Source organism: Zootoca vivipara, chromosome 4 (genome assembly GCF_963506605.1).
Source record: "Zootoca vivipara chromosome 4, rZooViv1.1, whole genome shotgun sequence".
NCBI lineage: Eukaryota > Metazoa > Chordata > Lepidosauria > Squamata > Lacertidae > Zootoca > Zootoca vivipara.
Genome location: NC_083279.1, coordinates 93,407,193 through 93,434,489, shown reverse-complemented (window position 1 = coordinate 93,434,489; position 27,297 = coordinate 93,407,193). Strand labels below are relative to the sequence as shown.

At 49.4% G+C, this 27,297-nt stretch overlaps 1 protein-coding gene across 1 annotated transcript in view; it reads right to left on the bottom strand.

The window, feature by feature from the left end:
- The window catches only part of TENM4 (teneurin transmembrane protein 4), a 1,459,233-nt gene that overhangs the window by 86,029 nt on the left and 1,345,907 nt on the right, over window positions 1-27,297 (bottom strand). The window contains exon 20 of the mRNA XM_060274010.1: window positions 10,706-10,852. Coding sequence (XP_060129993.1) covers window positions 10,706-10,852 — 147 coding nt within the window. The remainder of the gene's footprint in view (window positions 1-10,705; window positions 10,853-27,297) is intronic.

Here is a 27,297-nt window from a genome sequence, read left to right as displayed (position 1 = left end):
CCCCTCCCCAGGCCCCCCCCATGTGTCGGTGACGACTGGAAGCCTAAGAACTCAGTGCTCTCCGAGCCCGTTGGTGTGAATACCTCCCCCCAGTCCTGCGAGCCCCCCCCTTCCGCCTGGGCGGACGGGAATCCCAAAAAGTCCGTGGCGTCAGAGCTGGTGGGGGTAAAAACGTTCTGCCAATCTGCTCCTTCCTCTGACTGGGTGGATCTCGGTGACACCCATACCTCATCCTCTGGTTCCTCAAACTCCGCTTCCCAGCGCCATGGTGAGCTGCTCTCCCGTGCCTCCTCCTCCTCCCCCTCCCTTTCCATGTGCCAGGGCTTGGGTCTGTGGGGAAAGAGGGCGTGAAATTCTTCCACCAAGAATTCCTCCTGTATCTGAGTGGCTGGGACCCATTCATTCTGGGACGGTGGAGCATCCTCCCATGCCATGAGGTACTCCAGTCCCCCCACCCCCCACCTTGAATCCAGGATGGCCGTGGCCTCATTGAGTTGCTCCCTGCCTTCCCTCTCCCCCCCTCCCTCGGGGGTTTGTTCGCTGTCTCGGAGCCTGCTGCTTTCCCTGTACGGCGACAGCAGCGATCTATGAAACACTGGATGCACCCTCATGTCCTCTGGCAGTGCCAGCCTGTATGCCACCGGGTTTACCTGTTGCGTGACCGTGAAGGGGCCCAGCCTTTTGGGTGCCAGCTTTTTGCACCTCCCTCTGGTGGGAAGGCCCTCCGAGGACAACCACACCTTGTCCCCCACCCTGATGACCTCCCCTTGTCGCCTGTGGCGATCTGCCCCCTTTTTGTACGCTTCCTTGGCCCTCTCCAAGTGTTCTCTGAGCTGCTGGTGCACCGTTTCCAGTTCCTCTGCCCAATCCTCAGCCTGTGGGCCCTCCTCCTCCTCCTCCTCCCTCTCCCTCTCTGGGAAAGATCTGAGGTCGCGCCCGTAATTGGCCTTAAAGGGCGACACCCCTGTGGAGACGTGCACTGCATTGTTGTAGGCAAATTCTGCTAGTGGCAAGCGATCCACCCAGTCCGTTTGCCGCTGGCTGACGTAGCATCTCAGGTACTGCTGCAGAATGGCGTTGACCCTCTCCGCTTGTCCGTTGGTCTGCGGGTGTCTAGCCGTCGACAAGCTGACCTCCACCTGCAGGAGGTTCATGAGCCGCCGCCAGAACCTGGAAACAAATTGGCGGCCACGATCCGAAATAACCCTTAAAGGTAATCCATGCAGTCTGAAAATGTGATCAACAAACAGTTTGGCTGTCTCTTCTGCCGAGACTGCCCTGGCACACGGTATAAAGTGACACATTTTGGACATAAGGTCCACCACCACCAACACTGCAGTCTTACCCCTGGACGAAGGCAGATCTGTGATGAAGTCCATGGACACCACTTCCCACGGCCTGTGTGGTGTGGCTAAGGGCTCCAGCAACCCTGGTGGCGCTGCTCTGACCACCTTCGCCCGCTGGCAGGTGGTACAGCCCCTTACATAGTCTCGAACATCTTCCCGCACCCCTGGCCACCAGAAGTGTCTCATGACTAGGTGAGCGGTTTTGTCCCTTCCAAAATGCCCCGCTGTAGGGTTGTCGTGCATCTGCTTGAGGACCGTACGTCGAAGCTGGGTGGTGGGTAGGTACAGCGCACCCTTGTAGAAAAGCAGCCCTCTGCGTGCTGCAAAGTCTTTTGCCTGCTCCCTCCCCCCTCTCAGTTCTCTGAAGATGCGGTTGGCAAATTCATCCGCTGCCGTCAGTGCTGTGAGTTCTGCCTCGCTCACCACAGCTGCTCCGCAGGACCATGCCGACGGGGGGAAAATGTGCCTTGGGGCTGGTGGCGCCTCCTCCTCCATGTACTCTGGCTTGCGGGAGAGGGCATCCGCCCTGACATTCTGCTCCCCCGGGATGTAGTGGATGGAGAAGTTGAAGTTCGAGAAGAACTCTGCCCACCGTATCTGCCGCTGGTTGAGCACCCTGGCAGTTCTCCAGAACTCCAGGTTCTTGTGGTCTGTGCACACCTGGATGGGGTGCTTCGCGCCCACCAGGAAGTGTCGCCAGTGCTGGAACGCAGCGTAGATCGCAAGAAGTTCCCTATCAAACACTGTGTAGTTGCGTTCAGGCTGTGTCAGCTTCCTGGAGAAGAAGGCACAGGGTCTCCACTCCCTGTTGGCGTCCAGTTGCAACAAAATTGCGCCCACAGCTTTTTCAGAAGCATCTGTCTCAATGCGTAGGGGCGCGTCCTGCACCACATGGAACAGGTTTTGGTCTGAGGCGAACACTCTCTTGAGGCTTTCGAACGCTGCTTGCGCCTCTGGTGTCCACTTGAACTTCTGCTTGCCTCTCAGGCAGTCCGTGATGGGAGCCGTAACGCGAGAGAAGTTCTTGATGAACTTCCTGTAGAAGTTAGCGAAGCCTAGTAGGCGTTGGGCATCTTTGCGCGTCCTGGGGCTGTGCCAGTCCAGGATGGCCTGCACCTTGTCCTTGTCCATCGCCAGCCCCTTGTCTGACAGCTTGTAGCCCAGGAAGTCCACCTCTTTGGTGTGAAACTTGCACTTCTCCAGCTTCACATACAGGTGGTTCTCCTTCAGGCGTTGCAACACCTCTCTGACATCTTTCACATGCTGCACTGGGTCATTCGAGTAGATAAGGATGTCATCTAGGAAGACCAAGCATTTCCTGAAGAGGAGGGACCCCAGGACGTGGTGCATGAAGGCCTGGAAGCATGCTGAGCCCCCTTGCAAACCGAAGGGCATCACCAGATATTCAAAAGAGCCCAGAGGCGTGAACATCGTGGTTTTCCATTCATCCCCTTCCCGGATCCTGATCAAGTTGTACGCCCCCCTTAGGTCCAGCTTGGTGAAAATCTTGCCCCTGCGTGCCGCTGTCAGGAGATCATCCACTCTGGGCATGGGGAAAGCCACGGGCTCTGTCACCGAATTCAGCCGTCTAAAGTCCACCACAAGACGGCGCTGTTGCGTGTCTTTCTTGTCCACCCAGAAGACCGGGCTGCCCCCTGCTGCCTTGCTTTCCCTTATGAACCCCCGCTTGAGGTTCTTGTCGATGAAAGCGCGCAGATCCTCCAGCTCCTGGTCTGACATGGCGTACAGCTTGGCTGGGGGTATCGTCGCCCCTGGCACCAGGTTGATCTGGCAGTCAAAAGGCCTGTGCGGGGGTAGGTGGTCGGACTCCGCTTCGCTGAAGACCTCCTGCAGGTCCCAGTACTGCTTGGGTATTGCCTCACCCCCTTTGATATGCATGGTGGCCACCGTGGCTATCGGAGGCCCCTCCCCTGGTTGGTGCTGCATGCAATGTTCCAGACAAAAGTCTGACCCAAACGTGATGCACCTCTGGTGCCAACTGATGGAGGGGTCGTGGCGCGCCAGCCAGCTCATGCCCAAGACGATGGGGGGGTCTGAGATGGTGGTGACGTTGAACGCCAGTGTCTCTGAGTGCCTTCCCACCGTCATTCTCATGGGGGGGGTTCGATGTGTGATGGCCCCGCCCAGCAGCTCCCTGCCGTCAATGGTTGCTACGTGCAGAGGAAAATCCAACTGCAAAAGCTGGATTTGGTGCTCTTCTGCAAAGCTTCTCGAGAAGAAGTTGGCGGACGCCCCACTGTCAATTAAGGCGAGGACCGTCAGGGGATAGCCATTTGGGAGCGTTAGCGTCACTTCTAGAACCACTCCTGCTCTGGGAGGGGTGGGCTGGCTCTGCACCTCTCTGTGCGGGTGGGCGGGCTGGGGCTGTTGTCTGCTGACTGTGCCTGGCTGCTGCCCCTTGTCTCCTGCAGCCAGGCTTTCCCGTTTCCCTGCTGTGGTGCTGCGTCAGTGGGGGAGGGCACCACCGTTCCCGCCTTTCCTTGCCACTCCCTGCGATGTGGGCAGTCTCTGACGAGATGCTGGGGTGAGTTGCAGAGAAAGCAATTCCCGCCCCTTCCCTCCTTGCGTCTTGGCGCCGCTGGGGTTTGAAAAGCCCGCGCGCGCGCGCTATCAATCTGCATGGGCTCCTGGTCCTGGCTGGCTCCAGGCGTGGCCTGAAAGGGTTGTTGAGGGAGTGGCTTCTCCTGCGACCGTGGGAACCAAGCCCGCTTTGCGCGCGTCGCTTGCTTGTCGTTCCACCGGGATTCCTGCCTCACCCCCACCGCCAGAGCTGCTTTGCTCAGCTGATCCATAGTACTGGGCTTTGGACCTCTCGAGAGTTCATCCTTCACCTCCTCGCTCAAACCCAAGTAAAACGCAGCTTGCATGGGAGGCGAATCCAAAACCCACCCCAGTCTGTGCACCAGCATGGTGAATTTCGCCCAATATGCGCGAACTGTCATATTTCCTTGGCGTAAATTATGCAGTTCCTCCTTAGTCTGGTCCAAATGACTATCGGACGAATACATCGTCCTCAAACCTTCTAGAAATTGTTGGACATTTTTCATGCAAGGATTCTTGGTTGCGATTAATGGTCTTAGCCACTCCCTGGCTGCTCCGGTGAGATGTTCCACAATAAACGCTACTCTGTGCTCATCATCGGGGAACTCATTCTGGTGCAGCTCAAGAGCATACACGATCTCAGTCTCAAAGCCCTGAAACTCCTTCGGGTCTCCATTGAACTTGCTTACAAGGGTCCCTGCTCTCCTTCCTGGCAGCACTTGGACTTGGGGAGCCCCTCCCGCCTTGTTTTTCTCTGCATCCAGCTTGTTTTGGAGGTCTACCGCCACCGCCCTTAAATGCTGCTCTTTTTCCTGGAGCTCTCTCACCTGTTCCGCAAGTTGTAGCCGGTCGTCCTGGACCTTCTTAGTCTCCTCTTTAGCTGCCTTCAATTCTCCCTGCGCCTGCAGCGACAGCTGTTGCAGTTCTAGCTGGGCTTGCTCAGCGATCTGCCGCCACTTCTCCGCCTCGGACACGCTCATCCCGGCAACTCCGAAGTAGCCCAAAAATGATTAGGAGGTTGCTGTCACAGTGGCCGGAGTGGACTACTTCAGAGTAACGACGCTACGCAGCTCTGCATTTTATTCTTTTATTGGTGCTGCGTATTTACAGTGCTCAAGTCATTGCTATTTACACGGAGCGATGTTGTTAGTCGGTTTCAGAACCTCCTAATGGCTTTTGGCGCGTCTTTCTCCAACACAAAAGCTTTGGCAGACCCATCCTCTTGCCCCTCCTCTTCCTGCGTAATTCTGGAGTTGGAGGGATGGGTCTTCCCCCCTTGCTTGCCCCTTCCTGTCCCACCTGGGACCCTGGCTCCTCTACCTTGCCTGAGCCTCGGACACGACTTCCTGCTTCCCCACTGGAATCGGAACTCTCCCTGCTTTCCCCTTTGCTCGGGGACGGGCTTGAACTCAGGAGGGGAGGGACTTCGCGATATCCCCTGTCCCTCACATTATGTTATGAATGGTCTGTGTTCACCATTAAGAAAAAGAGGTGGGAATTGGGCCAATGTATATGTGTACCAGCCCTGGATCAAGTGACATTTCTTCTTTAAGTTCTCAAAGCTCTTAACCCCAGCTCAAGGTTGTCCTCTGAACTAACCAGATGTTTTATCTGAGAATCAGTGAGAGTCAGTAATTGCCATGTTCAAATATATAAAAGGATGTCATATAGAGGAGGGAGAAAGGTTGTTTTCTGCTGCTCCAGAGAAGCGGACACGGAGCAATGGATTCAAACTACAAGAAAGAAGATTCCACCTAAACATTAGGAAGAACTTCCTGACAGTAAGAGCTGTTCGGCAGTGGAATTTGCTACCATGGAGTGTGGTGGTCTCCTTCTTTGGAGGTCTTTAAGCAGAGGCTTGACAGGCATATGTCAAGAATGCTTTGATGGTGTTTCCTGCTTGGCAGGGGGTTGGACTGGATGGCCCTTGTGGTCTCTTCCAACTCTACGATTGTATGATTCTATGATCCTTTGGGGGGGGGGAAGACTTGAGAGCTGCCTTGCCCACCAAATGGCAACGAGACATTCCGTTTAGGCAACTGCAACCTTGGTTTAAGGAGCCTGGTTTATATATCTGAGTTCCTAATACTGACATGACCTCCTGTAGATGTGTAAGGTACCCTATATCGGAAAGCTTTTCATGCCTGTTCCGTTGTGGTTCTGTAAATTGTGGGAAGCATTTCTGCCCCAAAATTGGTAGTGCGTGGGGGCCCTGATCCACGTGTGGGTGGGGCTGGGGGCTTTAACCATGACTCCAGCTATGGTCCGATGTGGATCCCCTGCACCCACAATTTGCTCCCACTGACTTTGTTTGGAAAGCAAGAGTCAGATGATTGGTTCAACCAGCTCAGTACTGTCTGCATTAACCGGCAGCAACCCCAACATTGGAGATTGGACGTGGGACCTTCTGCATTCAAAGCAGGCGCCCTACCAGCTAGCTACAACGTAAGAACAGAAGGAGATCCTGCTGGATCAGGCCAATGGCCCATCTAGTCCAGCATCCTGTTCTCACAGCGGCCGACCAGGAAACCTGCAAACAGCGCCTGAGCACGAGAGCAATTCTCTCCCCCCCCCTTTCCTGGCATTCAGAAGCGTTTCCTGCCTCTGACTGTGGGGGCAGAGCACAACCAACGTGGCTCATAGCCATCGATGGCCCTTCTCCCAATGCCCCTTTGCCCCTGTTTCGGTTCCAACCCGGATCAGGTCCCCCCCCCCCCCCGCAATTTGTTCTCATCCGCTTCAGCGGGACAGCTGGAACGGATGACTGCCTTGGCTTCTCTGCCTCAGATTAAGACTGTAAAAGCCAAAATTAAACTGCCAATGGCAGTAGGCATGTGTTTCGGAGGGGAAGCAATCAGCAGAGCATCTGGGACGAGGTGCGGATGCTGCAGAGGCAGCCTTGCACCTAATATTTCTTCCTGTCCATGTGCAGCTGAGTTTCCTTCCCCTTCTGTCCGCTCCTCTTTCCTTGTTCCCATTATTCTGCTACCACGGCAAAGGACCTTTCCTCCCCACCCACCCCCCGACATCTTTAGAGCTCTTAAAAACTCTCTGAAAGCGGATCCTCGGCTCCCCTTGACTTTTAATGGGTGTTACAGGATTACGCTCCCTTCGGCTCGGGAAAATTTAGGAGCTGCGTATGTTGTGCAGATCCAGCCACACACAACCTGCACAGAATTAAACACACACAAAACCAGGACGTTTTAAAGCCTCAGAGAGAAAGAAGCAAATAAACGGACCCTTGCTACTGTGTTCTCTCTCTCTCTCTCTCTCTCTCTCTCTCTCTCTCTCTCTCTCTCTCTCTCTTTCTTTCTTTTTTTTAAAAATGACGATCATAAAAAAACCAGTTGTCAACATGACGTCTTTTGGCAAACGGCAAGGGTTTAATAAATAATGTTGCATGTCGCTCTCACTTCCCACAATCGCTTATCTGGTTATTCTGGGCGTCGGGAGACCCAAGCCACATTTATGAACCTGAGCTGGTACAGCTCAGCGGTTATGAGACTGAGCTATTGACAAGCAAAGGTCCCTGCCTGAGTCTTCCCACAGCCACGAACTCACTAGATGGCCTCAATCCAGCTGTCTGATCTCAGACTCTGCAATCTTCCCATCTGCCAAGAAAGGGATAATATTATTGACCTTTCTTACAGGTAGCTTGAAGAAGGGACTGGGAGTCTACGGCCTTCTAGATGCTGCAGCTGCCATCGTTCCTGACAACTGGGCAAAATGCCAGGGCAAACAGGGCACACAGGAAGGTACCTTATATTGAGTCAGATCATCTGTTCCGCCTAGCTCTGTATTGTCCACACTGACGGGCAGCTGAACTGGATGGTGAATATAGCTTCTTAAATTATTTTAAAGTGGTCTTTATAAATGAGTGGAAATTCAGGGATTTTCAGTTGTTTATCCATTCGCTGCTTTAGTTTGGACAAGATTTCTGGATTAATACCATTCACCTTTAAAAAGTGTTATCTCTCCCCTTCCATACTTTTGTGTTTTGTTTGTTTGTTTCCTCGATCTTGTCTGTTCTATTTTGAAGTGTATATCTGACTATGAGGAGGACGGTATCACTAGAAATATATCAACTGTCTCAATAACTTCACATCATAAACTTATTTTGAATTATTTTATAACTTGTAAAATAAACCTTTGGTGATTTGTGATGTTAAACACACTAAATCAACACAAAACTGCAGTAAAATAGTTGAGGCCAGGCACCTCTCACTACATTTAGCACATGGGCTTTAAAAATAATCTAGTACAGGCTTCATAGAAGCATAGAGCTTGAAGGGACCCCAAGGGTCATCCAGTCCAACCCCCTGCAATGCAGGAATCTCAACTAAAGCACTCATGACAGGTGGGAACCCAACCTCTGATTAAAAACCAACAAATGCATTGGTTAGGCACACTTTCTCCAAATACATGCATCGTTGTACACACTAGTTGGTCGGGAAACTGCACTGCAAAATCCAGGTGTGCTTGAAGGGCAAAGGGGACAGCTGTGTTTTGCTTCACATATTATCATTGGTAATTTCCAATTAAAATGCAAAAACAGCAACAACAACAATCAAATTTCTCCCCCATCCTGAGTTCCAGTTATACTCCAAGCTGTGACCAGGAGCAACTCCAGCTTTGAGCAACATTCTCTGACAATAACAACAACAGCTTCCATTCTTCCATTCTGTTTTGGGTCCAGATTGCCTGTCCAGAAAACCACATATTTTTTTCCTCTCCACTCCCCACAAAGGCAATTTTTGGTCCTCTCTCACAAAAGCAGAGATTACGGCCTAAATCCACATCTTTGACACATCTGGTGTGGCAAATGGCATCGCTGCTTTGAGCCTGTTGTAAACAGAAATGAAGACGGGGGTATCTAGTTTCGTGGGAGAGAAGAAACTGTCCTTTGTTTTACAGCATGTATGTTTTTCTACTGGCGAGGGGGAGTGAGAGACGGGTGCAGTTTCTGCACCTTAATTTCTGAATCTTTTTTCCAAAGGAAGTAATCTGGGCCATTTACCACACCAGATGTCAAAACTATCTTAAGCAATCGATATATGTTTTAAAACCCCCACAACCTTGCATCCTTCTGCAACAGATAATCTCCCTTGGTTTTACCCCCAACCTCCCTCCCCTTGAAATAGCATTGCTCTTGAAATACGGTAACACAGACAATGCTTGCGTTTTACTGCTGTCTTAGGAACACAGGGAGCTGACTTGCAGAGTCAGGAAATTGGTTTCCCTAGCTCACTATTGTCTACACTGACTGGCAGCAGCCAGGGATTGAAACTGGGACCTTCTGCGTAACAAGCAGTTGCTCCTCCACTGAGCCATGACCCTTCCCCATAACTCCGACGGCCCCTCAAGACCATATGGGTGACGTTGAGGGGGTTTACATAATCAAATTATGAATTCCTCTATCTCCCTTGCAGTGCGATGTCTCCTAACTTCTAATCCAAAGTTAGCAGCTATGGTTTTCCCAGTAGTGATGTATGGAAGTGAGAGCTGGACCATAAAGAAGGCTGATCGCCAAAGAATTGATGCTTTTGAATTATGGTGCTGGAGGAGACTCTTGAGAGTCCCATGGACTGCAAGAAGATCAAACCGATCCATTCTGAAGGAAATCAGCCCTGAGTGCTCACTGGAAGGACAGATCGTGAAGCTGAGGCTACAATACTTTGGCCACCTCATGAGAAGAGAAGACTCCCTGGAAAAGGCCCTGATGTTGGGAAAGATGGGAGGACACAAGGAAAAGGGGAGGACAGAGGACAGGATGGTTGGACAGTGTTCTTGAAGCTACGAACATGAGTCTGACCAAACTGCGGGAGGCAGTGGAAGACAGGAGTGCCTGGCGTGCTCTGGTCCATGGGGTCATGAAGAGTCAGACATGACTAAACGACTAAACAACAACAACAACAACAGAGCTTTCTTGGCCACAAGATCCTAACCTATGCTGTTAATAGCCAATTTTAAAAACTTTGCTGACATTACTCAACATAGCAGTATTGAAAGAAAAGTAAAAGGGCATGTCACCGCAGGAGAGGTGGTATAGCCTTATGAGAATTTAAATTTGGGGCAAATAGCAGGTGTTTGGCAGGTAGGAGGGGCTTCTATCTGGTTGCTCACTGGGGCAAGACAGTTCGAGCATATTATACCGAGCCTGGCCCAGCTGCACTGGCTGCCAATTACTCTCTGGGCCCAATCCAAAGTGCTGGTTTTGCCCTATAAAGCTTTAAATGGCTCAGGACCACAATACCTCAAGGACCCCCTCTCCCTATATGAATCAACCCGGACTCTTGTGTTCCTCCTCCGAGGCCCTTCTTTTGTGTGCCTCCTCCACGAGAGGCCCAAAGGTTGGCAACATAAGAATAGGGGCCTTTTCTGCAGTGGCTCCCCATTTGTGGAACGCTCTCCGCCAGGGAGGCTCGCCTGGTGCCTTCATTATACACCTTTAGGCACCAGGCCTCGGTCCGACTAACAGTCCACATCCTGTGCATGACCATGAGCTTAATTCCAGAAGTGTTTGCTTGAATGCAATAATTTATCAAGCCAGACCACTGGCCCACCTAACTTAGCATTTCTACACTGACCAACGGCAGCTGTCCATGGTTTCAGACGGGAGATGCCCCAGCCCTCCCCGGCGATTCCATCGATCGAAGCCAGCAACTTGGGCACTGCCTGGGAGCTACAGACTTTTGCCATTTGGGGACATTCAGGGACACCCCACCCCTCCGATTTTCAGGATGGTGCAGGCCAATGCGGACTGGCAGTCTGACAAACCACGTTGGTGGGTGACTTACCTCCGTCGTTGTCCTTCCCGTCGCCACACGCTGTCTCCATGGACGTGTCGCAGCCGGCCCCTCTCCAGCCCAGCTGGCAGACGCAGCGCCACCCATTCATGTCGAGCGTGCACCTGCCATTGCCGTTGCACAAGCCGGGACACCCCTCTGGAATGGCAGAAAGGGAAATAACAGTTCCATCGTGCCAGGAAGCCATTGGGAAATTAAATCAGGGTCGGGGAGTGAGAGGAATACACAGCCTATCTGTTGTGTCTAGACAAACAGGGACTTGCAAGGACTGTGGTTAACGGTCTTCCCTTGGAGGATCTTCCCAGGGCCGGATTTAGGTTTGACGAGGCCCTAAGCTACTGAAGGTAATGGGGCCCTTTATATGTCCAGCTGTCCTTTGTCAACAACAAATGGTTGCTATTTTTGTGTGTGTTGGATATATGCTATATGGTAATTTATGGACCTAATAAGTATCTCAAGCCATTTGCAAATGTTGCCATGCAACCAGTCCATGCAGAATGTAGGCACCCTATATATAGAAAGGAGCAAACCTTTCTATATTTTGGGGAGCAGGCTAGCAGGCAGGGCCCATGACTTACATCAGCGTTTCTCAACCGCTGTTCCGCGGTACACTAGTGTGCCGCCAGACGCTGGGTGGTGTGCCACGACATGCCGCGGCGAGAAGGGCGATTTGCTGCCTTGTCACGTGCCGCCGGCCTTGGGCAGCCCCCCCCCCCCCAAAAAAAGAGAGAGAAGAGGCCAGGCGCTGCAGGGCGCTCCGAGCGCTCGGCACTTTGGAGCGCTCCGCTCTGCAGCCGCCGGCCTTGGGCAGCAAAAAAGAAAAGAAAAGAGGCCAGGTGCTGCAGGGCGCTCCGAGCGCTCGCCGTTTTGGAGCGCTCCGCTCTGCAGCCGCTGGTTCCAGGCACCGAGGCGGCAGGCCTCGGGCAGCCCCCCCCCAAAAAAGAGAGAGAAGAGGCCAGGCGCTGCAGGGCGCTCCGAGCGCTCGGCACTTTGGAGCGCTCCGCTCTGCAGCCGCCGGCCTTGGGCAGCCCCCCCAAAAGAAGAAGAAGAAGAAGAAGAGGCCAGGCGCTGCAGGGCGCTCCGAGCGCTCGGCGCTTTGGAGCGCTCCGCTCTGCAGCCGCCGGCCTTGGGCAGCAAAAAAGAAAAGAAAAGAGGCCAGGCGCTGCAGGGCGCTCCGAGCGCTCGCCGTTTCGGAGCGCTCCGCTCTGCAGCCGCTGGTTCCAGGCACCGAGGCGGCAGGCCTCGGGCAGCCCCCCCCCCAAAAAAAGAGAGAGAAGAGGCGAGGCGCTGCAGGGCGCTCCGAGCGCTCGGCACTTTGGAGCGCTCCGCTCTGCAGCCGCCGGCCTTGGGCAGCCCCCCCCCCCCAAAAAAAGAAGAAGAAGAAGAGGCCAGGCGCTGCAGGGCGCTCCGAGCGCTCCCTGCTGCTACAGCAGCAGCAACAGCAGCCGGTTCCAGGCCCCTCTGGCTGGCTGGGGCGCTCGGTGGTCTCACTCTACAGGGCATGGAGGTATGTCTTATGGAGGTGGTGTGCCTCGTGATTTTTTTCATGGAACAAGTGTGCCGTGGCCCAAAAAAGGTTGAGAAACACTGACTTACATCATAGGAGCCTACACAACAGAAAACACTCTTGTTGTATGTAGGTTCTATTTTGTTTTTTATCTTATATTTTGGAATTGTCCTTCCAGGGTTTTTTCCCCTTCAATTTTTTGGGGCCCCCCGAGAGTGGAATCCTAAACTATAGCTTGTTTAGCTTATACATAAATCTGGCACTGGGTCTTCCACTATAAAAGGAGGTATGCACCATTTAAGCCAACATTTCTTTTTTAAAGAGGGCATGCAAGCATCTGAACCCGATTTGTGGGTGGTTGGACATGCATTCAAAATGGAAGGTATCTGGGAATGTCCTCCCCCCCCCTAAAAACAACAACTTCTTTTCTCATCTCCAAATGGAACAATTCGCAAATTACTATAACAAACATAAAAGAAAGATTATACCCTGCATCAATTATACTGCAATTTTTCTTATTCTGAAAAAAACATGCGGAGGATCCATTTTCATTAACAGAAAACACTTTTGTTCGCTTTGCTTCTTTATGCCATTCATATGCCCACCAATTTATCCATTTACATTATCTCTCTTCTTAGCCAACTATTTACAAAAATAAAATAGAATGCATTCTCTCTTTTGAAAAACCTACCCCACAAAGCGACCGGGATTATCCATTTTTTGCTTCGGCATCTTCGTAAACAATTTCGTTACCTCCGTTATAACGGTATATTTTAAATAATCTAGTAATAACCGAGGAAACAAAGCGCCAAGTATTTGAAAAGAACTGGCAGTGACGGATTTATTGACTGCTGGGAATGTCAACAAGGTATTAAACACAGGGTTTGTCTTATCGAATTAATCATTGATCTGTTCCAGCGTGTTGCTCGAGTCCTAATTTTGAGTACCTTTTTGTCAGAGCAAATCAAATCAAAGTTAAGGCAGGGCCTAGCGTAAATTATACTTCCAACGGGCAGGGTTACCCACCCCCCGTTTTTAGCAAAATAATTGCAGACATCCATTTTCATTATTAAGCTTCTTGTATTTATCGTTGGCGAATTTCAATCTGAGTGGAGATCATCAATACGACATAACGATTCAGTACATTTATCCTTTGTCTGCAGTCTTCAGTCATTATCCTGTTTCCATTTAAACTTACAACCAGATCTTCCTGAGATTCTTGTAACTTGTATTTTGCCTAGAAGCATGGTGTGCTGGTGCTGTGTCCCTCCTCCATTCCCTGAGTGCATAAATTCATATTATCTCAGACCCTCCAAGTGTCCTGATTTTCCAGGGACAGCCCTGGATTTACAGAAGCCGTCCCAGTTTCTGATTTGATCCTGGAATACCCTGCTTTTCCATAGGACATCCCTATTTTCATCGGAGAAACGTTGGAGGGTATGCTACCACAGGAGAGTCTCCAGTTCTCTCAATTTTAGTTCATTGGAAAACTCCATATTTGTCCTAAGCACCTCGTAAGAGTGTGGCTAGATCACAGTTCAGGATAACTATTTCTGCTCTCTGAAATAGCTTTGGTTGGCTAGCATACCCAAACTAACTGCAGCAGAAGTATTCTTATTATAGATGGGGAACCCGTGGCCCTTCAAGATGTTGTTGGACTACAACTCCCATCAGCCCTGACCATTGCCCGTGCTGGCTGGGGCTGATGGGAGTTACAGTCCAACAACAGCTTCTCCATCCTTCATTTGTGAGTCCCCTACTTCCTGCAGCAACACAGTGACACTTTAGAATTCAAGGGGAATCTCTTGCAGGAGAGAATCCCATGACTAGAACGTCCGTGTTTGAATGGACCTTGGGTAAGGAGACCCAAGTGGGAGTTTTTACAAGTGTGGTGCCAAAACCGAGCAAGCTTGAGGGCTCGTCTGTTAGCACAGATGAGCACCACCTGTTTAGCACAGTAATGTGAGGGATAATGGACGAGCGGTGAGCACAAAATCCATGGTGCAGGAGGGCTGCAAGACTGCTAAGCCAGGCCACTACTAATTTTTGAAAAGGAGGTTGTTTGAGCCTTGCGATTAAGCATCTTCTCTCCCTTCACCTCCTTTAGCCATAGCTGCCAAGTTCCGGCCTGAGAAATAAGGGACTGGACCGGAAGTAGCGCTGCCGCCATTTTGGAACTGGGCGGAGCATGCTCAGAAGCTACTTTTGATGCTGCTCTGCCCTGTTCCAAAATGGCCACCGCACCAGAAGTTGCGCTGCAACCATTTTGGAACTGGGCAAAGCAGCATCAAAAGTCGCTTCTGAGCATGCTCCGCCCAGTTCCAAAATGGCCACCGTGCCAGAATAAACTGGGGAAAAACAAAAAATCCGTTTTTTCGGCTGGGGACAGCTGGAAAAATGGGGGTTTCCCGGGGAATACGGGAGACTTGGCAGCTATGCCTTTAGCATGCAATGGAGGAGAAGTCTGGTAACATCTGCTTCCAGGTTTAAATTAAACACAGTTTGTCATTGTGTTGGAACCAGGGTCTGTGTAGTTTTAGCTATGGTTTTCTGGAACACAGCAGGATCACAAAACATGGTTTCGCCTCGGCTCGTTTCTGGAAGCCATAGTTTAAACTAACCACAGGTTGCCCTTGACTAACCATAGTTCATTTAAACCTGGAAGCGGATGCTTCTCATTATCTTCCGTGGCACACAGAAGAGGAGGAGAACAAGAAGCATGGGAGAATGGGGCAATAGGAGTACCAAACCAAGAGTCATTGTTTTCCCATGCACAGCTCTTGCCTGACATTCTGGCACAAATAATGAGTGAAGCTACGTTTGGGAGGGTGGAAGCAAACCAAACCAGTTGCTCCACATATACAATGACATTTTCCCTCTTTCTGCCAAGGCTATTTACTCAGATTAGCGAGTGATTACCTTGCAGTTTTTAGAGACTGGTAGCTGGAATAATCTGCTGCTAATGATCTGGGCAATTAGAGCTCTTTAATTAGTCCCAGTCATAACCCTCCTATTTCCCTCAGAAGGCTCCTTCTAGAGAGTTGACTTAGAGATTAAAGTTGGATGCTGAAGGAGCTTGGGTGGGAGGAGGAGGGATTAAAATTGGTTTCCTTCCTTGCCCACCCAGCAAAAAAGGAAGAGGGGATGCCCGGCTGTGTTTCTCCCTTCAGATTTTAGTGGGGAAGGAAATGCTTCCAGATGGGCAAAGATGGACACAACTGGAATCATCTTTTCAAAATCTCTGATAACTTGGTTGCATCCCTGTCCGCAAATCCGGATTACTTGGTTCTCTAGTCTACACAGTATGTTTTTTTTATTTATTTAGACCCTTCACCCTCTGCTAGTCTTTACATTGGGGGAGAAGTAAAACTGCTGTGTTAGCAGCACTGAAGGACACAAGCCTGGGCAGTGTGTCTGGAGGTCCTGGGCTGCCCAGATGACAAGACCCCATTGCTAATGGGGTCCAAAGGAAAGCACAGCAAAACGCTTGGCACCAGCTCGGTGGCAAGAGTTGCTGGAAGGAGGCATACAAGGCGCCATTCAACTGTCTTAGGAACTCCACTCCAGATTTGGGTAGGGTTTACTCCTTGGCCTTTTCGTCTTCTGAAGATATCTTGCAAGGCAGTGGAGGTTTAGGATCAGAGCTATTCTTCTCCTAGATAGGCTACCTTCCCAGTTGGATGAGCCCCATCTGCCCCTCACTTCCCTCTACGGCAGGCACCCCCAAACTGCGGCCCTCCGGATGTTTTGGCCTACAACTCCCATGATCCCTAGCTAAGAGGACCAGTGGTCAGGGATGATGGGAATTGTAGTCCAAAACATCTGGAGGGCCGAAGTTTGGGGATGCCTGCTCTACGGCATCTGCAGAAACCACCTCGACTGTTGGACCCACTCTTGGTCTCGTCTGCTCAATCTGCCATAGCCTGGCCTCACATGCGAGGGAAATCCCTAACACACTGAGGGTTTGAGATCTCTCTCGGCTGCCCTCACCTGGTTTAGCCCCACCCCCACCCCCCATTTATGTCTGTGCAAATCAACTCTTTGATTCCTTTTCACACCCTGTTAGCACACACAAGTCACAAACTTTTAAAGCAGAACTCACTCACGCGGTGACTCTGTGAACACTCACGTGAAGGGTTAAACAGAATCACAAGCTTCAGATAATTCTCTTTTTTAAAGTATGGGGCAGTTGTGAAAGTCTTATAGGAGTAGAAAATATTTTCACTTACCACCTGGTCTCTCTCTTAAAAAACCCCTTTAATTAATTAATTTATTGCGTTTCCTTTCCATGTTTCTCCTCCGAGGAGCTCCAGGTGGCGTAAAAGGTTCTCCTGCACCTCAACTAATCCCCAGGACAACCCTGCAAGGTAGGCCAGGCCAAGAGGAAGCCACTGGCCCAAGGTCCCCCCAGTAAGCTTCATGGCCAAGTGGGGGTTTTGAACCTTGCTTTCCCAGGTCCTAATCAGGCACTCTAACCACTACTCCAAACTGGTTTTTGTATGTCTTGAGAAGATGTGGCTGAATCTGTGGGTCCCCCCCCCCCGAAGCTCAGTGTGCAGCAAAGCTCCTCTTTCAGCCTGCAATTGTATCTGCTTTCAACCCCCTTTCCTTCGATGTTTGCTGACAGTACAGAGTGATGAATCCCTTACTGAGATGATGTGTATGAAGTGCTATGTACACGCTGCATGTATTTGTCACCAATCATTCCACCGTGCGACCGGGTTGAGTATAAAGATTTTTGCAGAAACCTCGTCTGGCTGCGTGGAAGGAAATGCAAACTGGCTCCTGGCCACTGCGACTGAGTTTGGAATTTCTTCAGCCAAGGGCTTTGCCCCAACGAACCCCGGGGAGTGCAGTTTTCTGAGCTTGCTGACAACCTGACGCTCGAGACCTGCCTTCTCTCTCCCTCAAATGATTGCAGTTCCCACAGTTAGTTCTCGGGGGGGGGGGGGGTGAGGGGATGGATATTAAACCAATTCGAGTCTCTGGCGTAGATAACGCCCAGAAGATTTCGATTGCCTTGCTGGTTTGGATTAGAGCAGACCAAAACCAACAGAGTCTCTCCCTAGCTCAGATCAGAACGGCTGATTGGGCAATTCCAACCGAAAACGTGCTAATGATTGTTGTTGTTTAGTCGTTTAGTCGTGTCCGACTCTTCGTGACCCCATGGACCATAGCACGCCAGGCACTCCTGTCTCGCACTGCCTCCCGCAGTTTGGTCAAACTCATGTTCGTAGCTTCGAGAACACTGTCCAACCATCTGGTCCTCTGTCGTCCCCTTCTCCTAGTGCCCTCAATCTTTCCCAACATCAGGGTCTTTTCCAAGGATTCTTCTCTTCTCATGAGGTGGCCAAAGTATTGGAGCCTCAGCTTCACGATCTGTCCTTCCAGGGAGCACTCAGGGCTGATTTCCTTAAGAATGGATTGGTTTGATCTTCTTGCAGTCCATGGGACTCTCAAGAGTCTCCTCCAGCACCATAATTCAAAAGCATCAATTCTTCGGCGATCAGCCTTCTTTATGGTCCAACTCTCACTTCCATACATCACTACTGGGAAAACCATAGCTTTAACTATACGGACCTTTGTCGGCAAGGTGATGTCTCTGCTTTTTAAGATGCTGTCTAGGTTTGTCATTGCTAATGATTAGGAATTCCTAAATTCCTAATTCTGCTCATGTGAGCAAGTAAGAGTTATGGAAGCTGGAAGCTACGGCAAGTGCCAATCTCTCCGCAGTGTGTTGTAAACGTGAAGGTTTACGGCAAGCACGCTTGCTTTAACCTGCTGCAAACTTTATGGGAGGGCTGGCTAACCCTTGGACTGGGGGCCTGATCTAGCCCCCAAAGGCATTTATTCTGCCTCTGCCCTCCTCTGATTTCAGTGGTAGAAGCATAGAGAAAAATAATGTAAAGCAGACACAGTGCGGGTGGGGGGGGGGGAATGTCCCCACCAGTCATCATATGAATCATCTGATGAGCAAGTGGGTAAACAGAGACAGAAGCAGACCCTTGTCTCTTGAGCTAACAAAGGATACTTAAAAGGCGTGGTGGTGGAAGCAACATAAATAAATCCAGGGGCATTTCATTCATTCATTCAGTTAAGGGAAAACAACCTAGCAGCCACAGAGATGGACAGCCCTCCCGAAGCAGAAAATTTGGCAAGGGGCAGTAGCCTTTGTCGCAAAGTTTCTCTGTCCCTGAAGGGCTAATTGGCTTGCAAAAGCAGTTTTTGCTCGTTCCTGGGGATTAGCGTTCTCCCCTGTTTGCAAGCATGATTTGACCCTCTCTGCTTCTTGGATGTCCAAGAGAGGCTGCCAAGAGGGAGAGGGTCAAAAACCTGATCTGGAGGGTTTGCTGCCACCGAGAAGTCGAAGTCCACCACCACGTGACGGAGAAGGGAAAGGCGGTGACGCCTTGCAAAGAGGGAAATGCATGTAAATTGGGCAGGGTATATGAGTTGAGCATGTTCTGCTGAGGTTAAGGGGGCCGAGTTGTAGAAGATCACGGAGGGTTAGGTGATAAATGGCTACTGGTCACCAGGATCTTCCAGGATCAGAGGAAGGCGGCCTCCAAATACCACTTGGTGGGGAACAAGAGGCAACATATGCGGTCGTCCTTGTGCCCTGCTTGTAGGCTACCCAGAGACATATTGCTGGTCGCTGTGGAAAACAGGATGCTGGGCCAGGCAAGCTCCTGCTGTGATTCATCACAGCTTGTAGTATATTCTTAAGATGGGTATATTCTCATACTACACATTGCAGGGAGCTTCTGATCCTCAGGGTCCCTTCCAACTTTGATGTTGTTGTTTTTTAGTCATTTAGTCATGTCCGACTCTTCGTGACTCCATGGACCAGAGCACGCCAGGCACTCCTGTCTTCCACTGCCTCCCGCAGTTTGGTCAAACCCATGTTCGTAGCTTCGAGAACACTGTCCAACCATCTGGTCCTCTGTCATTCCCTTCTCCTTGTGCCCTCCATCTTTCCCAACATCAGGGTCTTTTCCAGGGACTCTTCTCTTCTCATGAGGTGGCCAAAGTATTGGAGCCTCAGCTTCGGGATCTGTCCTTCCAGTGAGCACTCAGGGCTGATTTCCTTCAGAATGGATCGGTTTGATCTTCTTGCAGTCCATGGGACTCTCAAGAGTCTCCTCCAGCACCAGAATTCAAAAGCATCAATTCTCCGGCGATCAGCCTTCTTTATGGTCCACCTCTCACTTCCATACATCACTACTGGGAAAACCATAGCTCGAACTATACGGACCTTTGTCGGCAAGATGATGTCTCTGCTTTTTAAACTTCCAACTTTACAATTTTATAAAAGTGTGCAGATCAGATCTTCAAGCAGGAATACTCACTCCATGAGGCTGAGGCCTCTTCAGTCCCCTCAATATCTGCTGAAACAGGACTCGGCCTGCCCAATCTTGAGGGAGCAGAAGGTCCCTGGGGGGATGCTTCCCCGAGCTGTGAAGCACTGGGTCATGCTGTGAGGACCAGCGCGGACTGCAGGCCGAATGTCGCCTCTCCCGATGCGACAGTCAGCACGCACGCGACATCAGCCCCTCCCCCTGCCACTGTTAGGCACACCTGTGCCTTCAAGCAAGACTATAGAGCAGTGTTTTCTCAAACCTAGGTCCCCGGCTGTTGTTCGATTACAACGCCCATCGTCCCTGACCGCTGGCCCTGCTAGCTAGAGGTGATGGGATTTGCAGCCCAACCACAGCCGGAGACCCAAGTCTGAGAAACGCTGCTGTAGAGAGATTCTGGGTCGATAAGCTTTTCAGGTGCTGCAAAATGAAATAAATAAATAAAACAAACTGGCCTTGGAGAAGGAAGGCCTCGTATTCAGGAAATGGGAAGCAATTTCTCTCAGGTGAGACCCACCTAATGCATCTACAGTATATCCTCTCACACCAAGGAGTCCTTATGGCGAGAGATTTGATCTTTAGGGACTTGGGGAGATGGGTTTCTGATACGTATGCCTACTGCATTGTGATCCGCTTGGCTGCTCTGAAAGTTCTGCGCATCAGACATGGACCCCGTCTGCACTATAAAATTTAAGCAGTGCTGTACCGCTTTATACAGCCATGGATCCCCCAGAATTACCCTATAGTTTGGCTGAGAGTTGTCATTCCCTTCACCGAGGTGCAGTCCCCAAATGTCCCTGGGAAGAGGGATTGAGTGTCAAACCACTCTGGGAACGGTCTGCGAGGAGAACGGGCGTCTCTTAAACTCCCGGCACCCTTAACAAACTGCAGTCCCCAGAAGTCTTTGTGTGGATGCCATGACTGTTTAAAGAGGTATGAAACTGCTACAGAGGCATAATGCACATGGGACCCTTGTCTAGAAAGGCTGTGTTTTTGCACACACTCAAAAAATGTGCTGCCTGATCAGCTGAGGGAAAGCTTTTTTAAAAAATTCAATTGCAAGTTGATTAATCTAACAGATTAATCTACCAGCAGCGCGATCCAAAGCACGTTTGCTCAGAAAGTAGCCCCAGTGAATTAAATGGGATATACTTCCAGGTTCGACTGCATGGGGTTGCAGGCCTACGCATTGATAGAAAGGGGAAGCGACCTGGTTTTGCTGTGTGTCCAATAACCTACCATCAAATGCTTTTAGTGGGGCAGGGGGGCTTCTTAACAGCACCCTCCCCACACACCAGCGTCACAACTATGCGCAGCAATACCACTGCAGTTTCAAAAGGATGTGCTTGTCCAAGTCAATCAAATCTACTGCCATCGTGACAGCCATAACAAGAAAGCATTGCTGCCTGTGGCCGCTTGTATATAATGTGCATAATTAGCAACATGTTTCGAAATGGCAGGCAATACTCTCCAGCATATATGTATCTCTCTCTCCTGCTGCAGCTATAATTCCATAAATTAAATTAATAAAGTGCGGCTCCTAACCCAGGAGAGTCTTGAAAGAGGAAGACTTACTTTGGAGCAGTCTTTTTTACGGCTTTCTTTGGGGTGGTGGTGAGAAATTTTAGAAAGTGTGTGGTTTCGAAGGCTGAAAACAAAACCTCGCTTAAAAAGCACGGGGGCCTGAATCTCATTCTCGCATAATTTTGATGGATTTATTTGAAAAGCGGCTCTCTACTTTCTGTTTGTGAGTACAGGCGCCAGCTTGGTTGTAAGCCAACATTTCTCTCAAGTGGGGATTTGGGTGGATTTTGTGTTGGGGTGTGTGTGCGGGCACACAAAAGCAGTGGGAAAGCTTCCATGTTTGGGGGCTTTTTCAGCAATAGAGGCTAGTTCATTAGTGCAGAAGTTCATTAGGGAATGGTTCACCAACTTCAGTGGACCCTCACCTGGAATACTGTGTCCAGTTCTGGGCACCACAGTTCAAGAAGGATACTGACAGGCTGGAACGTGTCCAGAAGAGGGCAACCAAAATGGTCAAAGGCCTGGAAACGATGCCTTATGAGGAACGGCTTAGGGAGCTGGGTATGTTTAGCCTGGAGAAGAGAAGGTTAAGGGGTGATAGGATAGCCATGTTCAAATATATCAAAGGATGTCATATAGAAGAGGGTGAAAGGTTGTTTTCTGCTGCTCCAGAGAAGCAGACACGGAGCAATGGATTCAAACTACAAGATTGAAGATTCCACCTAAACATTAGGAAGAACTTCCTGACAGTAAGAGCTGTTCGGCAGTGGAATTTGCTACCAAGGAGTGTGGTGGAGTCTCCTTCTTTGGAGGTCTTTAAGCAGAGGCTTGACAGGCATATGTCAAGAATGCTTTGATGGTGTTTCCTGCTTGGTAGGAGATTGGACTGGATGTCCCTTGTGGTCTCTTCCAACTCTATGATTCTATGACCCTCAGCCAGGAACTGCCTGCCTGCCTTCTGGCTTATTCATCAGTAGTTAGATCTGTGAGGGGCAGAGGGGGCTCATCCACCTGCGAAGGTAGCCCATCTAAGAGAAGAGAAACTCTCATCCGAAACCTCTGTTGACTTGAGGGATATCTTCAGAAGAAGCAAAGGCCCTCCAACACAATAATGCTCATATATACCACAAAGAACTCATAATCCACTTACTCTCAGCAACCAGACACTGGAGAGACCTGTGAGGAGTAAGCAAGGACCGATGGTACCAAATAGTATGGGAAACAGCCTTACTAGAAAAATTAACCAATAAGCTGAAACTGACACGGGGACAAATAGAAGAAGACGGCTTCACCCCGGTATGGCTCCCCTTTATCACATACACAGCCCAACAAGACAATGACAAAAATCCACCAACAGCATACAAATCAATATGGCTAACCTGTTCCAAAACACCCACCCACCCCACTCACACACGAAACAAAGACCACCACACAAATGAATACTCATACCCTAGGCCAGGCATCCCAAACTGCGGCCCTCCAGATGTTTTGGCCTACAACTCCCATGATCCCTAGCTAACAGGACCAGTGGTCAGGGAAGATGGGAATTGTAGTCCAAAACATCTGGAGGGCCAAAGTTAGGGGGTGCCTGCCCTAGGCCAACCCCACACATCTCTCACCACCAAAAGGAACACAAGCGAACAGCAGAGAACCTGCACAAGCGACGCTGGCAAAAAACCCCACATATATTAAGTAAAATTGAAACATCGTCACCCGACCCCACCCCCATCTTTCCCCCATCTACCTCTTTCCCCCCTTTCTTCCCAATGTCTCAACAAATGAAACTGATTTGTAAAAATGTTATGAGAGATACTGCACGTATTTTTGTGAATCAAGAAAATCCTTAATAAAAAAAGAAGAAAAATAAAAAAGAAGACGATGAAGCAAAGGGATTTGGCCCCCGCTGAATTTTGCTGCAGTCAAGATTACTAGTTTCAAACTGAAAACCAAGAGGCTTCGTACATCAAACACACTCACCTGTGTCTTCACCTCTTGGGCCTTATTATTATTATTATTATTAACCACATGCTGATGCAGTAATTGCTGCTATTCCCCCTCCCCCACAATAACTTGGCTAGGTGGGAAGGAGAGGTGGAATGCGTAGGATAGAGGAAACATGGATATGACATGATGCAGGTTGCAAAAAACAACAACATTCCCCCTCCCTCAGCCTAAATGCCTGAAAAGCAGGGCTTTTCACACATTAGGTGAGAGCGCTTGTGAACATGGAGAAAAGATGCCGTCTCATTTATTGACTTGGGGGCGCGTGCAAACAAATGGGGAGGGTTGTCTACCTGGGTTTCAAACACAGAGACAAACGAGGGAGAAAAAAGAGGAAAGGAAGACCACCGTACCTTTCACTACCTTATCCAGATAGTGAGCTTGGGAGATAAAAGACAGGACATGTAAAGTAGGGTTGAATCAAGTGCAGTACAACTTAGTACGAGACAGTGCAGAAGTGTTACAGAGGCGCAGGGAAGAAGAGGAGGAGGGTCAGAGGTTGGGGAAGGGGGAAAACGACAACATCAGCAGCAGCAGCAACAACAACAACAGGAGACCGAGCCTTTGTTACGGAGAAGCAGAAAAGTGGCAAGGAAGGAAGGAAGGGAAAGCACCAATACCCTCAGTCAAAGAATGGCGGAAAGGTCTGCTTATTTATTCTGGGTGCTGTGAGTAATAAGGTCAGAATAAATGGCAGGCAGCCTGAAGGTCCTACGAGCCTTTTCGCGGCTATAGCAACCTCTTGCCACGGCCGCTGCTAAATGCATTCCTCCCCTTGCCTTCCTCCTGCCTGCCTATCACTCATTTAGAGGGGATCAACAACGCACATGGCGCTTTATGGGGTGATGTAAAGCAGAAAAGACTAGCCACCAGCTCCAAGGAGCTAGGAATCCAAACGGCGATTCCTTTTCTCCGCAATTAATAGTTTGCGCAGCGCCATCGTTGTACGTGCTGCTTTACGTTCAGCAGTACCAGCAACAATGCCAGGCCTCTCCCGCAAGGAGCTTACAATCTAGCTTCCTGCCAGTTTACTGCCGGAAGCCCACTTTTAGTTTTTAACCTTTCAATGATCCACATGTGACCAGCATTTCATAAGAGACAAATAGCTCAGCTGGTTAGAGCGTGGTGCCGATAAGGCCAAGGTTGCAGGTTCGATCTGTTAGGTTTTTCCTTTAAGACTGATGTGGTCAATGGTGCTACACAGAGATGTGTGTTTGTAACCTTGTTCTGAATGATAGCACACCTGTGAGCTTTTGCTAATTTGAATATTTGAAGGTAGAGTTTGCTTACTGTAATGTGATTGGGTAATTGACTATTTTGAATTCTGTATTTAAGCAAATGGTTCATGGGTGTGGTTGTGGTGATGTATTGTGAAATGAGAGGAAAGGAGTAGAGGAGTGTGGTGTATATAATTGTAAATAAAAGCAAGCAAAGAAACTGAGGACTTTGTTATTTCGTCGACCCTGCCGCTGTTGCCACTCAGTTGGTGCGTATTTTGCCCAACATCCGGTTATGGGCCCAGGAACTGCGCATGGGTGTTTGAACTGCTTGCTAAGAGGGCTGCGAAGCTGAGCTGTCTGCCAGTCAAAAAGGAGCTGGAAGTATATCCAGGATGGATGACGGCGAAAAGATGGCGCTTACCTTTCCTCAACTAACTGATGGTAATTATAGTCTTTGGTCCTTTAGAATGAGAGGGTTACTCGAATGTAAGGACCTGTTTGACTACGCCACAGATGACCCTCCTCAGATAATTACCCCTGAATGGATACGGGGGGATAACAAAGCCAAAGCTTTTATAAACTTAGCAGTGTCCGACCAGCAAGTTGTGTATATCAGAGATAAAATGTCGGCTAAAGAAATGTGGGAGAGTTTGGCTGCGGTCCATTTGAGAAAAGAGTCTGCGTCAGCCTTGGCGTTTTACCGCCAGCTTTATCAGGCAAAGCTGCAACCTGGCGATGACTTGGCAGCTCACCTGAGACATTTACAAGAAATCAGGTTGGAGCTTTTGAGAAGAGACGTTGTGGTTCCTGTTAATCAATTTTGTTTTATAATCCTCTGCTCATTAAACAAAGAGTATGATGCAGTCGCAAGCCAGCTTGCTTTGGTCCCTCCTGACCAGCTGAGTATTGAAGGTGTGACTGCAAAACTGATGGCAGAGCTGGACAGGCGAGATGCCTCAATCATGCAGGTTCCCAAAGAGCAGAATGTGCATTCAAATGACTACAGGGATGTTGTAGCTTTAAGAGCCAACAAGAAATGCTTTGCCTGTGGCCTTTTGGGACATTTTGCTTCGGAATGCAGAGCAAAGAGTAAAAAGACTTCCTCTAGGTCGCAAAAGGGACACACAGTCACTCAGGCGTGGAAGCCTTCACAGCGACCGCAGCGAGGTAGTCGACCCGAGCCGAAAGCATTCTTTGCAGAACCACAGCCTTGTGAGGTTAAAAGAGGTAACTGGGACTTTTTCATCATCGATAGTGGCGCATCGCAGCACTTGTGCAGCAATCGCAGTCTCTTCATAACCTACACACCAGAGACTGGAAATGTGCATTTAGCGAATGGAATAGTTTTGCCCTCACTTGGAAAGGGTACTATAAAACTGCATAGTTTGAATATTACTATATCAGATGTTGTTTATTGCCCTGAATTGTGTGGGAACTTATTATCGGTTTATCAGTTTGCACGTCAAGGTGTTAGAGCTAAATTTACTGAAAAAATGTGCCGGTTTTATCGGGCCAATAAGCAGGTTCTCTATGCAAAACAGACTCATGGGCTTTACAGGCTCAAGTTTCACTCCTCTTCAGGAGGAAGCAATAGCTGTTGTGGTGTAGCCAATAGGAGCATGCACGGGTTGGCAAATTGCCAGCCACATAAAAACTGCTTACATGAAGCTCACCGCAAGCTTTGCCATAAAAACTTTGCAGATGTTTTGAAAACACGGGATATAGTGCATGGTCTAGAGATTAAACCGTGTAAATTTTACATGAACTGTCTGTCATGCTGCAAACATAAAATTAAGGTGGCACGAAAGGGCAAAAGCACTATGAGAGAAGTAGCAGAGCCTTTTGAAAGGGTTCACTGTGATCTAGTAGGACCATTGCCAGAATCACTTGGAGGGTCCCGATTCTGGCTAACACTTGTGGACCAGAAAACCAGATATGTTTGGACATATGCAATCTCTAAGAAGTCTCAAGCACTAGAAATGTATAAAAAGTTTTGCAACTGGGTTAAGACTCATTTTGGTAAAAATATACAAAATCTGTACTCTGATCTTGGAGGTGAATTTATGTCGCAGGATTTTGAAGAGTTCCTAAATGCGCAGGGGACAGTACACCAAGTGTCCTCACCCAGGAGTCCCTGGCAGAATGGGATTGCTGAGGTTGTTAACAAAAACCTACAATCTGGGATAAAAACAATGCTCCATGATGCTCAACTTCCTGATAGCTTCTGGGCTGAATGTTTGAGCTGTTACACGCATACAAAGAATCGATCCTATCATTCTGCATTAACAGTAACACCTTATGAAATGCTTTTTGGAAAGCGTCCCAATCTAAAGTATTTGTGTGTTTGGGGCAGTGATGTTATGATGCATTACCCAGCTAAAGGGAAGCTGCAGGAAAGAGGTATCCCAGGTAAATTTATGGGATATCAACAAGGGAATTATCGCATTTATTTACCAGACACAAAAAAGTTTCACCTTACCCGTAGCATTATACCTTCAGTACACTGGGATGGTGTAGCTGAGTTTCAAGATAGTGATGGTCTAAAAGAAATATCCCCAAAGAGTACAGCTGATGCTAACGAGCAGCCAGTTGATACCGATCCTGACAGTAATCAGTCAGAGATTGGAGGATGTGAGTTTAAAGGGGAACAAGAGGCAATGGACAACTCAGACCATACTTTAAGTCCAAAACCCTCTACTAGCCGTATTTCTGAAGTTTTGGAAGGAAATTTAAAAGCTGACAGTGAAAGTTTACCAGAGCTTAGGCGCTCCAGTAGGATAACTAGACAGCCTCAGCGTTACATCAATGAACAACAGCTACAAAGGCAGAAACGACAGGAGCAGTTGTTTAAACGTAGAAATATTGCTACTGTTGATGAGGAAATAGAAGAGGAAGTTGCAAACAATGTATATTGTAACCAAGTTAATTTTGAACCAAAAAGTTTTAAAGAGATACAAACCATGCCAAAGTCAC